General features: G+C 50.7%; 1 protein-coding gene across 1 annotated transcript in view; it reads right to left on the bottom strand.

The window, feature by feature from the left end:
- The window catches only part of RIMBP2 (RIMS binding protein 2), a 109,136-nt gene that overhangs the window by 56,439 nt on the left and 37,894 nt on the right, over positions 1–14,803 (bottom strand). Inside the window, exon 4 of the mRNA XM_082640018.1 lies at positions 8,440–8,490. Coding sequence (XP_082496144.1) covers positions 8,440–8,490 — 51 coding nt within the window. The remainder of the gene's footprint in view (positions 1–8,439; positions 8,491–14,803) is intronic.

Below are 14,803 nucleotides of genomic sequence, written 5' to 3'. Positions count from 1 at the left end.
CGTTTCTTTGTTCAGGGTCCCCTTCACTGATGGGGACTGTGGCAGGCGGCTTTCCCTGGCAGCTGGCACAGGACGTGCCTGTAGAAAGGGGGCTGGCTCTGCTGTGAGTGATGAGGGGAGGGTCCTGGAAGCAGGTGGATTGGAGCTGATGTCAAACCATCTTTGTAAATTGAACATCCCCGGAGGTGGTGGGAGATGCCCATGAGAGGAGGAGCAAGGCAAACCCCCAGGATCTGGGGGACCACAGTGAAGCAGGGTGTGTACATTCTGTCCAGAGGGGCGCCTACTTCTCAGCATCGGTCCAGACCCACCCTGGGCAAAACTTCCGGTGTTCAGGGAATCTTTGTTTTGATGTAAAAGCTCTCAATCGTTAAACGTTGGAGGGTATTTCAAAGGCTTACAGTCTGTCCTGACAAGGTTCATGTAGAGGTGGACGTGGCCTGGGGGCAGCCACTTTGTGATTTCCACTTTACATGACAACGTGGATGGCAATCCCAGCATCTGGTCAGGTTGGGTTGGATGGCCCTGGTGGCCCTGTGCATGGGCTGCAGCTGCACCCACCTAAGTCCCAGACACACAGGATGATCCCCACAGGGTCTGGAGCCAGGGGGCTCTGGGACCTGTAGTTTATTAATACAATCCTTCTGGATGGAGAGAATATGTCCCAGGGACTTGAACTTCATTCTGGGGCAATCGGTGTCGTAACTGAGAATCCCACCCCAGGGGAGGTCAATGTAGGTGCTGGGAAGGCTACACTCCAGAGGCCGCTGCCCCGAAGCCATCCACCACCTGCATCTCCATCCATGCCCAGGCACGGCCACCTAGTATGGTCGATATCAGAAAAAAATTGGTAACCCTAACCCTAACCCTAGCCCTAGACATGATGAATGGGAGACATGGGCATTTGTTGGTGACATTAAAGGTATTCAAAATATGGGATATCTTAGTGCTACCCCACCCTTGAACGAATAGTGCATAAGACTAGTGTGTTTTGGGGGATGGCGCCCAAGGCTGGGTCTCACAGTGGTCTTGTGTCCAGATCCTGATTCGGAGGATTTCTGCTTTTGCCCAAGGCCACCAGAACCAGGGCTGGGGCCTCGGCTTCCATGGGGGCTGGTGGAGGAAGCTCCTAAGAGGGCAGGGAAGAGGGATGGGCCACTTCGTGCCTTCTTGTCAACAAGCGTTTTGTAATACACGTCTGCACACGTGCGACAATTTGGTTTGAGACTTGCTTCCATTGTGACCTGGGAGCGAAGTTGTAGGGCTAAGCCTCTCCCACCTCGTATTTCTACCCCAAAGATTCTAAGAGTCCTGCGTGACCACACCTAATGCTTTGCCCCTCTCTTATCAATTCCTTGTTGTGTTTCTCCCCTGGGTATCCAAGGACACGGCTTCAAGACAGCAGGATGACGATTCCCAAAAGTCAGGCAGCTTCCAGATGTCTTTTCTCACTAATTTCAGGGGGGAAACAGTTTGAACAACTAGGAGATGAGGCGTATGGACCCATTAAGCCGGAAGAACATCCCACAGGTGAGCACTCCCTCTGGAAAGTTCACCGAGCTTCCCTGCTGTTTCCCTCTTCCAGGAAGGAAGCAGGTTTCCCTTCCAGAGCCTCCACGGACACCCTCTCTGGGCCTGGCTGCAGCTGGCGGCGGCTGGGTCTCTGATGCTGAGCCTGGCAGCTGGGGCTAAGTGCCTCTGATGGTCCCCAAACTGCTACCAGAAGGAACTGCTTCCAAGTGATGCAGAAAGCAAACAGCAAGCCCACTGTTGGGTCCGGCTGGCTTATTGAGATGTCAAGATTGATTTCAGGATTCAGAGCATCATCAGCTCCTGGCTGGGTGGCGACACCGGTGGGGCGGAACCACGCCCGCTTGAATTAACCAGGCTGCTTGAGTGTCCCCATCCCGTTTTGTCCCGGCCCCACTTCTCCTCACCCTAACCCACCACCTGAGCATCAAGAGCGGAGGGCGGTTGCATTCTGACCACAGCGGGGACAGACGGCACCGTCATCAGGCAAGTAAACTCGAACTGGAGTGAACAGCAGAGACTTGCAGATTTGGCTGTGGGTATTTATAAAGACGAAGGAAAACACATTCAAAGATGCACCTGCCAGCATTCCCAAGGTCCTCCACTCTGTATTTTTCATCTGGCTTCCAGGCTTCATAAAGGGGAGCGGAGGGGTAGGGCACTGTGCCCTGTAATTAGTGTCCAAACCAGGACCATTCTGAGGGTCCAGGGATGCTGTGAACACTCACGCCAGCACAGCCAAGCCAGGGGCGTCCCAGGAAGTGCAGGAGCGATTTGGGAGGAAGTTGTTCTGTGCGGTGTCTTTAGGGGTAAACAAGGTTTGTGGTGCTATTTCTTGCTTAGTGAGTACCTACTGTGTGCCAGGGCCCGCTGGGGGCTCTCTATGCATGAGTGCTGATGGCCAGAGAGACTCCCTGGGGTAAGTTGGTGTGAGCCCGTTGCATGGGTGAGAAGGACAAGGCCAGATGGACTAAAGACCAAGGTCACACACCCAGTAAGTGGCAGACACACCCAATCCTCTCTGACTCCAGGCTCTGGGCTGTGTCTAGACCCCAGACCCTCCCACTCCCTCATTCACTCAGAGGGTGTGGAGGAAAGTCACATAAGCTCACTGGGCCTCAGTTTCTTCATCTATAAAATGGGAGAGAAGCTTGCCTTCCAGAACTATGGCAAATTGTAAGTCCAGACTCTGGCAGGCATGGTAGGGGCTCCATAAGCAGAAACTAAGATCTTTTGTCCTCTGTGGGCAAAGGACAGCGCCAGAGGGACGGCTAACTAGTGACTCAATCACCATTGCCTCTCAGACGGCCGAACTTCTGCTTTCAGCAAAGGTGATGGTGCATTTCAGCCCATGCAAGTATATTGGAATTTCCCCACTTTTTATCATCAGTGGGAGACATTGAGGGTCTCTCCATACTCTTTCACGGTGATTCCCAGTTAATAGCCTCCACTGCCAGGTTAATACCCACACCCGCACCCAGCTCTTGCCTGCAACTATAATATACACAGAAAAACCCCATCAATTCATCTGAACCAGCTCTGACTTCCAGGATCTTGGCAAGTACTTGCTCTGAATTCTAGAATCTTTACAGGACAATGCCATCTTGATACTAAAATGTAACAAAGTAATAACCAAGGGGAGACTTGGGTGAAGGTGACTTTTTAATTAATGTTCCGCATCCTTTAACGTGTATGGAGTCAGCACTATTAAAACACAAGTGTCTTAAACGTTTGCTTTGGCTCACACTAGATTAATGCCTTTATCAAATGGTCCAACCAAAGCACAGTGAATTCTGCTGCTGGAGGGTCTGGATCATTTGAGTCTTTTGCTTCTGTCTAGACAAGCATTAGTCACAGAGGCACCCTGTGCGCAGATAAACACCTTTCACTGAGGAGACTTCAAAACCTGGGGCTTCCCGTTGACGGTAGCTTTTGTCCTCCCAACTGCAGTTGGGAAGGGGTGCATTAGGGAGATAAAGCTGGAGCCAGAGGTAGTCCTGCTGGGTGGCTGAACCCCCGAATACCTGAGCATCCCCAGTTTCTTTGTCCCTAACAGCCTCGTCCTCCAGCTAAGACTCATGGGCACAGGGTAGCCAAGTCTACCCTACGGATGCAGAGACGCCATCCCCACAATTCCTGGGGGACAGAGAATTCCTAAGAGATTTAAAGGCAAAGCGTTAAGTATAAACTTCTTTATCTGTGCTCTTCTCAGATTCTCAACTTAGCTAATATTCTGTCTGTCCACTTTAGTATCAAAACTGCATTGCCCTGTAAAGATTCCAGAATTCAGCTGTGGCAGAGCCATGCTACCAGGCCCCCACCCAGGGAGACTGCACTTCCCAGCCTCCCCTGCAGAGAAGAGGGGCTGGGTCACTAGCTCTGGCCAGTGGCCTGTAAGCAGAGGTGACACCTGTGCCTTCTGTAGCTGAGACACAGAAGAGGTCTCCCTGCCATGGTGACCAGGAAGCCGTACGCTCTGGATGGCACAGCCTCAATATGCAGGGAGTCTGGATCCCTGAGTCACCATGTGGACTGGAGCTTCGTGGAGTGTTCCTATATCTGCAGTGGCAAGAAATGAACCTTTGTGCGTTGACTGTGAGACTTTGGTGTTTGTTACTGCAGCGCACCCCGGCCTAACCTAACACACACACCAGAGACCAAGTTCATCTGTTTGATGGGACCAAACATATTCATTTACTCACAAGCACGCTCCCTTGCCAGATGGTCACTGAGCATCTTAACACAAGCCAGGCAGCAGCAGGGTACCTGGGGCCTTGTTTAGGGACCCACAGAAATGGTTTCATTTTCATTTCCTTTAAAATCAGAGGAAAACTGAACATAATAATAATGAATCCAACCTGGATTATATTCGTCTTTGTTCCTAAGCAGATGTAAAATATAATTTTAATGTTTTTATGAAAGAAGGGACCCATGAAAGCAAAAGGAGCCCAGGGACCAGGAGAGTCATTGTGCAACTCAGATGCTGGACCCTTGCCTCCAGGTGAGCCCCGTCTCCTTTCGAATGAGACTCAGGGATGAATGGAGCCTGTTCAGGCTCGTCTTGGCATCGCCCACAGGTGGATGCCTTGGTCCAGGAGGAGGGCGACAAGTGCTGGGAGTGAGGCCATAAATACCTAGGAAGGAGCCCTGGAGAATTAGCCACAAAGCATGTGAGACGCACATGCGAAGCACTCAGCACTGACACACTGGCAGGAAGCAGCTCATCACGGGCGAAAAGTCCCCTGGCAACGGACGCCAGAACTCGCTGCCTCCTAACCCAACAGGATTTAGGGTTTATGGGCTCCACAGTCATGGGCCATCTCCTCTCTGCACACTCTTTTCTCAGTGACTTGAGATGGTGTTACCCGTGGACCCTCAGGGCCTAGGCTCTGCTCTTAGAAGCTGTGTGTCCTTGGCAGGTGGCTCAGCGTCTCTGTGCCTTGGTTTTTGATCAGTGAAATGAGGAGGTTGATATCACCCTCCCTGGGTGGTATTAAAAGGATTAAATTCCGCCACTCTTGTCACTTGTGACCGTGTGGTGTGCATTCCTGTCTCTGCTGCTGCTGGGGAAGGGCAGGTGGGCTGCTTGGCCAGCGTTTCCAAGTCTGGCTGCTGCGGGAGCTGATCCACCTTTTGGTACAGCTTTGCTGGCAGGAGACCTGACCCCACCTTGCAGGGAGGTCAGGATTCCGAGGTCAGAAGATGCTGCCGTGCAGTGGTGGAGGGTTTGGATTCTGACGCCAAACTCCTGGGGCTTGCATCCAGATTCTGCTCCTGACTAGCTCCGAGGCTTTGGGGAAGTCATTTCTCCTGACCGTGCCTCGGTTCCCCTGGTTGTCATGGAGACTGAGATAACCCGCAGATGCACCCTTAGAACGGTGCCCGGCTCCGAGAAGGGTTCAGTAAACATTGCTGTTGGCACCGTTGCTGTTGCTATAACTATTTCCTTTTGCTTCTTTATCTTCAACTCGCTCCCTCATAAAGTGCCAAGGAAGCTACGTAGCTAGTACCAGCTCTTAGGCTGTTACGTGTGCAAACAGCAAATCTGGATTCTGATTCTGGATTCTGAAAAGCTCTGTTCTATTTTCAGTTGACTCCTGACCCCTGTCTTTGCTCAGCCCCCAAGCCAGCCCGGATTGGTCCTTGGGTGTCCTGACCAGGAATAAAGACATCCCCACCCCCCATCTCCAAACATCCTGGCCAATCATTCATCAGCAAACAGCACTGAGAAACGTCCACAGAACCGGATGTGTGCGTGTAGGTGTTTTGAGGGGTTCACCTAGCACGTCTTCCGGAGCAGCCCTTCTCCGTCACTGTGTTCTCTCTGGCTGCGCCAGGAGGTGGGTTGTTCTGCTCAGTAGAATATCTGACTAAAGGAAGTCACCAGCCTGCCAAGTAGGAGGCACAGAGAACGTGAACTTCCAAACGAAGACTACACTGCCCACTAGGGATGCTCGGGGGATCGGCGGGCGGGGTCTCACTTGGGTTATTCTTGGTCAACAATTCTGGTTACTAAGGTGCTGAACCAGGATTGGCCAAGATTCCCAGGGGGCTTACACTCCTTCAGATATAGTTCTCCTTCCTGTAACCAGCCTGGCACTCTCCAAACAACGCTTCTTGAAGTACCCGAAGGGCTGGTTAAAACTCAGATTTCAGTCCCCCACCCCGGGTTTCTGACTCAGTGGGTCTGACAAGCTTCCCAGTGATGCCAATACTGCGGGTCCCAGAAGCCCGCTTTGAGAACCACCCAAGAGTGAGAAAAGTCGTTGGTGCTACAAATTCACAGCCAAACTCAGAGTTTTGGGAAAGGCTCAAAACCCTGTTTGGAGGGGCAGCTCATCTCTCTTCTTCCCCAGGCGGATGCCTGTGAGAAGAACGAGCAAAAGGGCCCCCAGCTGCTGGAAGAGTCGCTGCCCTCACCCGACACAGAAGGGGAATGGGACCGCTCAGGTGCAAGGTCTGAATTCCGATGACGGACCCACCAAATTCTGGGCTCCTGGCCGGGCTCGAAAGCACGTGGCTGACCCAAGGGTAGAATCACCCCGACAGTTCTCCTCCCCGAGGTCATCTGAATTCACAGAACGTTCTTCCAGCCTGAGAATGGAAGCCGGCTTTGCTGGCCCCGCTCATCACTTCAGAGGACAGAGCCCTGGGCCTCAATGCCCAGAATAAAGCATCTCCCTGGGGTGGAGCCCCCAGGGGCAGCTCCTCGGCTGCCCTGGCCCCAGGGAGCCCCAGGCACCCACGACTGCATCAGAAAGCTGCCCATGTTCGGAAGAGGAGGCGGATAGAGCGGGCCCAGGGGTGCGCGGCTGGTCCACGAATGGGGAAAGCATCACCAAGCACACGGGGAGGGGCAAATATCATTCCCTAAAATACCTGCATGCTGTCCAGCGTGTTCTGGGTGAAAAGCAAAGCAAGACACAATGACAGGAAGATGTTGTGAATAAAAGAAGACACAGATTCTCAGTGCATCTGCATTGCCTTTTCCGTTTTTCCAACCGAAGCACGTCATGCCCATCCCCACGTGCCGGGGCACACACGGCCACCAGCACCGGGCGACATGACCTCGGCGGGGCTGTCACAGAGCGGCAGCTCAGAAGGCGGATAAAAACAACACAGACGATCAGATCGATGGGCTTGGGGTGATGGGAAAAAAGAAACTGTACTTCCAGCCAGGAGACTATGTAAATCAAAGTGCGGTGAGTGATTCCGGCGGGGGGGAATGAAATGATTTTTCAGGGAGATGTATGGCCGTTTGGAGGTCTGTTTCCAGTCTCCTGGGTTATATATTTTCCCGCTTGCTATTTATTACTCTCAGCCCTCCAGATATTCATTAGCTAATGGACGCTTTCAAAAAATCAATTTTAATATATATGACCATAATGATGAAACCTCTTCCTGGGGGAGGCATAGATTTTAAAAGGCAATGTAAGAGATGAATATATTCAGTTTTAAGTGGCCGCTGGTCCCCTGGGGACAAGAGACAAGGTCATCTTAAAGAGGACAGGTGCTTCCCATGTGCGGAGATGGCAGGCCCAGCGGAAAGGCCCTCTTGGCCTTTCTTGATGGAACAGAACTAGGGGAGGAGGCCTCATGGGGCCCCACAAGCTGCGCAGCCACACCCCGCTGCTGTGTCTGCAGTGAGGGGTCAGTAACTGGGCGACCTCTGTCTTCGGCAGAGAGACTCCTTACGTCCATGTATCATATGCACGAGGAGCGCAGACGGCAGAGGCCCCCGGGGGATGCAGGCGTTCCCCCAGCTCCCGAGGATGCTGGCAGCACGCCATCGGCCCCGGACAGAAGAGTGGTCCAGACCTGCCACCCACGTCCTGCCAAGCCCCCACCATCAGGGCCAGTGAGAAAGGCCTCTGGGCAGCTGGGGACATGGGGACAGCGCCCGTGGCAGCACCTTGATCGCGTTCGCCGCTGTGATGCCTGCCAACGCCCCCCTCAGACGCCAAGAGCTGCCTTGGGCTTAGGGCTGTCATTAACTCCCCCATTCATCTGTCACCCATAGGCATGGCCCATCCCCCGACCTTTCTCCTCGAGGAAATCATGCCCCCCAACTGAACCGGCTCACCCTCCTTGCTTTCCATCCAGGAGGAGCCAGCAGAGGACAGCAGACCACCTCTGAGACCCACAGTTCTGATGCTGGCTGTGTGGCCACAGGAAAATTGCTTCACTTCTCTGTGCCTCACTCCCTCACGTGTAAAATGGGAACCATAATGGTGCCTATCATATACGCTGCTTGAGCTGACGACACAGGAGGATGTGTGAACAGCACTAGTAACCGGTACCCAGTGGGCACTCAGTAAAGGTTAGCTATTGCTTCTATGAGGCATGAACGCAGTATCCCCTGACCTCACCCACCCCCAGGAAGAAAGCCATCATGGCTGGTTCGCTTACCTCTAGCAGCTGCACTGCGCCTTCATGTTCTTTCTTAGCTTCAACCTGAGCCTTTTTTGATGATAAAAAAAAACAGAAGAGTGAACGTTTAAAGGGAGAAAAAGAGAATTAAAGATTAAGATCTAAATTATCAGGGAGTGTGGGTCATTGATTTTAATTCCTCTAATAAACCCCTAAATTCTAAGGGTCTAAATCAGTTTTCATTTTTCTCTCCCTTTGGGCAAGATGGAATGGATTCGGGTTTGATGCTCTTTGTAAAAACTGGAAAGCGCCCCCTGATCTGGCAGAGAACAGGGAGGCTGGTGGGATTCAGCTGGTGCATGAGGGTAGGAGCTGGATTCTATTCTTGAGGCTGAACCCAGACAGCAGGATAATTCTTCCCAAAGCCTCAGGGAGCACCATCATTTTCTCAAATGTCCTTAACTGCTTGAGAAATAAAACACAATCATGCGAACTTGACCCCTAGATAACTGAAGGTCTGCTGAAATCCCACCAGGTCCTGAGGAGGAGCTGCCCGGGTGGTCCTGAGAGCCCAGGCTCTCAGTTGTAGCAGGGGGGCTGCCTTCTTCAAATTATCTGACACAAAGCCATCCGCTCCACAGAATAAGAAATTGTACAAGTTTCACCAAAGAAATTTCTCAGGATGGCTGCTGCCCAGGCCACATGGTAAGTTCACACAAAACTGAGATGCAACATTATTATTTCCTGTCCTCATGGACCCTGAAGTTCTAATATTGTGATGACAGTAAATATCTGTTGTGTTTGCTTGCCTGGAACTATGTCCTAGGAAGAGGTCCTGACTTTGCTGGGGATCCACTGAATACATGAGAAAGGTTCTAGACTCACAGTGATTGGTTAGTGGGTGAGTACATGATCCAGTTAGAACAAAGAGACTTTGCCTGGGGATGCTGGGAGGAAGGGAGGCCCCTTGGCTTTAGAACTTGAGGCTGAGTGGAGGAGAGTTTGGAGCAGCTGCAGCCACCTTGCCACCATGAGGGGCAAACTTGGAGCAGCCAGGGGCCTTGACGTGGAAACCAGAAATGAAGGCAAGGCAAGGGAGAGCAGAGGCAGGAGAGCCATGGAGGTCTGATGGGACTTGGGAGGTGCTAGGTTCAACCACGCCTGAAGCCAGCTGATCTGGGCCCTAGATCCAGCCACATCTGAAGCTAGATTTTCAGTTGTGTGTACAACTGAAATTCTCTTTTTGTGTTTTTTGTCACTTGAAACCAAGAGTCCTAATGAGCACAACTGTCGATTGTTGAAGGCATGACACCTCCCATTTTAAAGCTGGAGACACCAAAATTTAGTGAGAGGGTGCGGGTGTCATAAGACGGAGGAGGAAGGCCTGTCCCCACATCACCACCTTGATGCCTCCCATCAAACTGGTCTCCCAGGTCTCACAAACATTTAGAGAAGATGTTCTCCTGATGCTATAGGGTAGCTGCCTCTGAAAATTGAGCACTAAGGAAGAATCCATGTATTAAATTGAGATTTACACTTAGAATTCTCATTTCTGGAGGAATATTTTCTCCAGGTGCCTGGAAAATAAGGAGGAGAAGAGTTAACCTCATAAATAAGCCAGTGAGAGCCAGTGAGAGCCATCTCAACAGCTTCTTGAAAACTTCCGTGAGTCGGAAAGAGGGAAGGGCTTGGCTTCCCCAGCACAGACTAAAAGTGAAAAGTAGCCTGAGATTTCCATAGAGTTCATTCATATGCATTTCATTCTCACATATTTCCAATGAGGCTTTTAAGAGCTGGGGAAGTGAATAGAACCCAGCAAATTAACTAGACCATTCTTGAATTCAGCTCCATCTTCAAAGGCTCAAAATTATTCCTTTCAAAGCAAGAACAACAAGAGGGACAATAAATCACGAAATAGAAAAAAAAGACAAAGAACCAGAGAACATACAGGGATTATATAAATAACACCATCATTGAGCCACTTGAGTCAAAGATAGTTTTCAAATGGCAGAATGAAAAACAACTAAAAACCCCATCGCAGGCTGTTACAACACAGCCAAGCTGGCAGTAACAACTTCATTTCTGGTTTCAAGTGGAAATCAGGAGTTCGTTTTTGTAGGCTACTTGCAAGCTGGGCCATTTGGGCAATCAGAATAGATGGTTAAAATTAACAGTTAAAATTGGCAGCACTGAATTCTTGCAGAATCTAAGCAACAGCTTAAGTAAGACTCATTTCGGGGGCCACTGCCAGCGCATGGGGGAAGCTGAGATCTTCACGCAGACACGATTTCCTACAGAACACAGTGAATTTGAGAGGGACCATGACTCCTAGGGAGGCCCACAGTCCTGCTGTCAGAAGAAGGGGCCTGTCATCTAGGGGATCAAATGTCCAGGGGGTGGGTTGACCCCGCAGCAAACACATTTGTTTCAGGGGAGGCATAGCTGTGTAGAGGGGATGTAGCTTTCCCACTGCCAAAGCTCTGGACATTTGGCTCAGACAGACTGGACACGTAATACTCAGAATAGTAAGTACCCAAGCACCTTGGTGATGGGGTTGGGAGTACGGATGCTGGTTGGTATGAGCAGGGGGACGGTCATCTGTGGGTGCTGTTAATCTCAGCTCCACAGAAAAGTGAACAAGATTCACGGACTCAAGACTGGGGGCTATACAGATCCTCAAGTCAGGTCCCTGAGCTCCATAGAGCTGAGGAAGCCATGAACCAATATTCCAGGCATGTGTCATAGGAGAAAACAAGAACTGAATGAACTCGGAGGGTCAGCCTGCGAACCCCACCTCCCACCATCCACGTACAACAACTAAATCCAAAACATCCAAGGGAAGTACTTGACATGGAGGCAAAGCACTCTTTTGAGATGTGGGGTGAGCTTGGCTTCTTTTAGCAAAACCCACGTGTCAGTAACGGCCTTAAACCTGGAACCTTCATTTCCCACACGGGAGGAATTTGAAAGGACAGTCACATTGATCAGATCTGCCGACGAATTTTAAATGTGGAAAAACTCTTTTGCTCATACATCTGGATTCTTATAGCTGATAACTCTAATAAGACAAAGAGGTAACACGCACTAGAAACTGGAAGTCTGAAGCAGCTAAAGCAGCTGGACTTCAGTCGCTGTTTCCCTAGAGACATCGGGGTCGGAGTCGGGCCTCCAGGTCCTGCATGTAAGGGGACCCGCATCCCGCAGGTTCCGGGTGACGGCTGACAGCTGCCACCACTCATGCATTCAACAGACATTTATAGAGGATTGCCTAGAACTTACCTTCAGTTATCCTGGTAATTTCATATGACCGTGAACTACATCAATGGATGGAATCTTACGAGGTCTGCCAGTCGTTCATCCATTCATTCATTCAAAGTTCCCAAGCATCTCCATTCATTCATTCCCCCACTAATTCATCCATCCATTCATTCATTCATTCAAAGTTGCCAAGCATCACTTGCTGAGTACCTGCTCTGTGGCAGGCAATGTTCTGGGAGTGCAGACAATAGGCAAAGAGGTACATCAAAGAGCAAGTGGCATCCCTAAATGGGGTGAAGTGGCAGAGAGCACCAGGGCTGGCGGGTTGAGGCCATTCAGGCAGGGAGGCCAGGTGGAGACTTCAGTGACAGCAATAAGCCAGCTCTGCCATTACCTGGGGACCAGGCATTCTGGGTGGAGAGTGACACAGGACAGGAGGAGACAGAGGCAGGCGGGGTCTTCAAGAAGGTGACACGTGCATTCCAGGTACTGGGCCCAGAACGTGCTGCACATAGAGCAAATGTTCACGGTGTGGCTTTTATTATTATTGTCACTGTCCACAGCCTACGTGCACAGCCTCGCTCACGCGCACTGCTGTGCCGTTAGCCCCTACAGATGGCTGACACGTGGCTGACACATGATGCCCAAGAGCTGCTTTTTGAATGAATGGAAGTGAGGATTCTTGGCTCGGCCACTGGAACCCCGATCTCATGAGCAGGTGTCCCGTGGAAAAGTCCTCGTGGATGGGACTCGCTCTGCTTGGACTTTTATTTTTTTAAGCTATGCCTCCACCAGCTGCCAGAGATAAGGGTTGGCTGATGGTCTTACCTTACCTTGATTCCCATCAGAATAGCCTTGGGCAGTTTGATCATTCGTTCATTCTTTAATTCAACAAGTGTTTTCACTTGCACATTATTTCACCTGCTTCTCCCAACCACCGTTTTGAGCAGAGGGATAAGCTGAGCCTCCAGGGAGGGAGAGGCTCCCTGGAGAAGGTTCTGGGCTCCTGACCTTCAAGCTGGCTGAATGCCCAGACCTGCCTTAGGGTGGCCAGGTCCAGAGGTGAGGCTGAAACCACAAAGGGATCTCCAAGGAGTGTAAAATGTCAAAAAAATCCACCTACATTTCATGGGAAAATATACGCCTAGCTTCCTTAGACACATCCTGTACATCAAGAAAACAATATATTATGGGATCCAGGAAGCAGCGGATCCAACAAAGTACAGAAAGGTGTAAAGGGAATTCCCAAGATGATGGTGAAAGGCATTTCCAGACCCAGCTCTGATTTGGCCTCTGGAGCAACCAGCCTGGACTGGAAGAAGAGGCCAGGCTCCAGGCAGGACGTCTCAGGGGAAAATGGAATTATAACATCCCCTGAGGAGCAGGACCATCTCGAGAGGAATTCTCAGCTCTGGCAGAGAGTCTGGCAATAGGGGAGTGATGGGTACACAGAGGACTGAGCAAACACACAGAAAGAGGCAACTCACTCCAGGGAAAAGGAAACGCTGTGCAAAAAAGGAAATGCTGCCCTTTGCAGAGCCTGGCAGGTCGTGTGCAGAGCACGCGTTGCGGAGGATGGAACAGGATTCAACTGGGGACATGACGTCTGAGACCGTCCAAGCTGGATGTCTAGTTGGACAAAAGAAGTGGGGTTCAGAGGCAGAATGTGACTTGGAGAACCAAATCTGGCAGTTGGCACACAGGTGGCATTCAAACCCACGGGGACCTAGCGAGTGTACGTCAAGAAGAGACGTGGCTTGTGGACTGATTCTGGGGGATGTTTACAGGGCGTCTGTGGGGAAGGAGGAAAACTGGAAGAGGGTGGGGTCCTGGAACCTTGGGGTTGGGGAGATGGACCCCCTCAAACTGTGCCTCTGGGTCAAAGAGGATGAGGGCAGGGCACTGACCACTGAGCAGGACGTCCCGGGTGACTTAACAAGAGCCACGGCACTGGGGAGATGAAGGTGGGTCCCAAGGGAGTGGGTTCAAGAAATACTGGGATTTGCAGCAGCATGGATGCAACTAGAGATGCTCATACTAAGTGAAGCAAGTCAGACAGAGAAAGACAAATACCATAGGATATCACTTACACGTGGAATCTAAAATACGACACAAATGAACGTATCTGCAAAACAGCAACGGACTCACAGGCCTAGAGAACAGACTGGTGGTTGCCAAGGGGGAGGGCGCTGGGGGAGGGATGGAGTGGGAGGCTGGGATTAGCAGAGGCAGGCTCATATAGGGCGTCGGTAAACAACAAGGTCCTACTGTAGAGCCCAGAGAGCTATAGCCAGTATCCTATGATAAACCGTAATGAAAAAGAATATTAAAAAAAAGAATGTGTATATATGTATAACTGAATTACTTTGCTGTGCAACAGAAATTAACACAACACTGTATATCAACTATACTTCAATTTAAAAAAAAAAAGAAAGAATGGGAGTTGTAGTCAGAGAGAATAGGCGGCCCCTTGGAGATATCTCACACTGTGGTCTCATGAGAATCAAATTGGAACTCAGAGAGCTCTGGTGACTTTCACTGAGGTAGGGGGACAAGGGCTAGACTTTGTCCTTCCACAGGACATGAGCCCTTGCATAATGGGTGTCTGCCACTCATTTCAACTTCACCCTATCTAAAGCCGCTGCCTTCATCAATCTCTCACTTCATTCTGTGTGTTTTCCTCCATGGCCTTTTCTTGATCTGAACTGACTGAATTCTTCATGTACTCGTTCCCTTACTCTCACTCTGTAAGGCAGAGGTCTTGTCCTACCCTGCACTGCATTCCCAGTTTTCAGAACAATGGCTGAGCAGCCAACGCATAGGTGGCAGCCGGCAAACATTTGCAGAAGGAAGGAAGGAGTGATCAGGGTGTAGCACGAGGGCCATCGGTGCTGGAAATCAAATGGACACGCCAACTCTGGAAAGAACGCGTCTGTCTTGTTCCATTCAAGTCTCAACCTTTCTCTTCTAACACTTTTTTTTTTTTTAAATCAGAGCTCTAAGAAATTACGAAGTTGACACATTCATCTTTCATTAGTTTTTCTTCCTGTGCTCCCCCACTGAGGAAGCATCAGTGGGTCCAAAATAGAGACAAGGATGAATACAGGGGAAGAAAGAAGCAAAAGAAGTTGGATGGTGCCCAGCA

Source organism: Mesoplodon mirus (assembly GCF_964341445.2).
Source record: "Mesoplodon mirus genome assembly, chromosome: 13".
Taxonomy (NCBI): domain Eukaryota; kingdom Metazoa; phylum Chordata; class Mammalia; order Artiodactyla; family Ziphiidae; genus Mesoplodon; species Mesoplodon mirus.
This window is presented reverse-complemented; position numbering and strand designations above follow the sequence as displayed.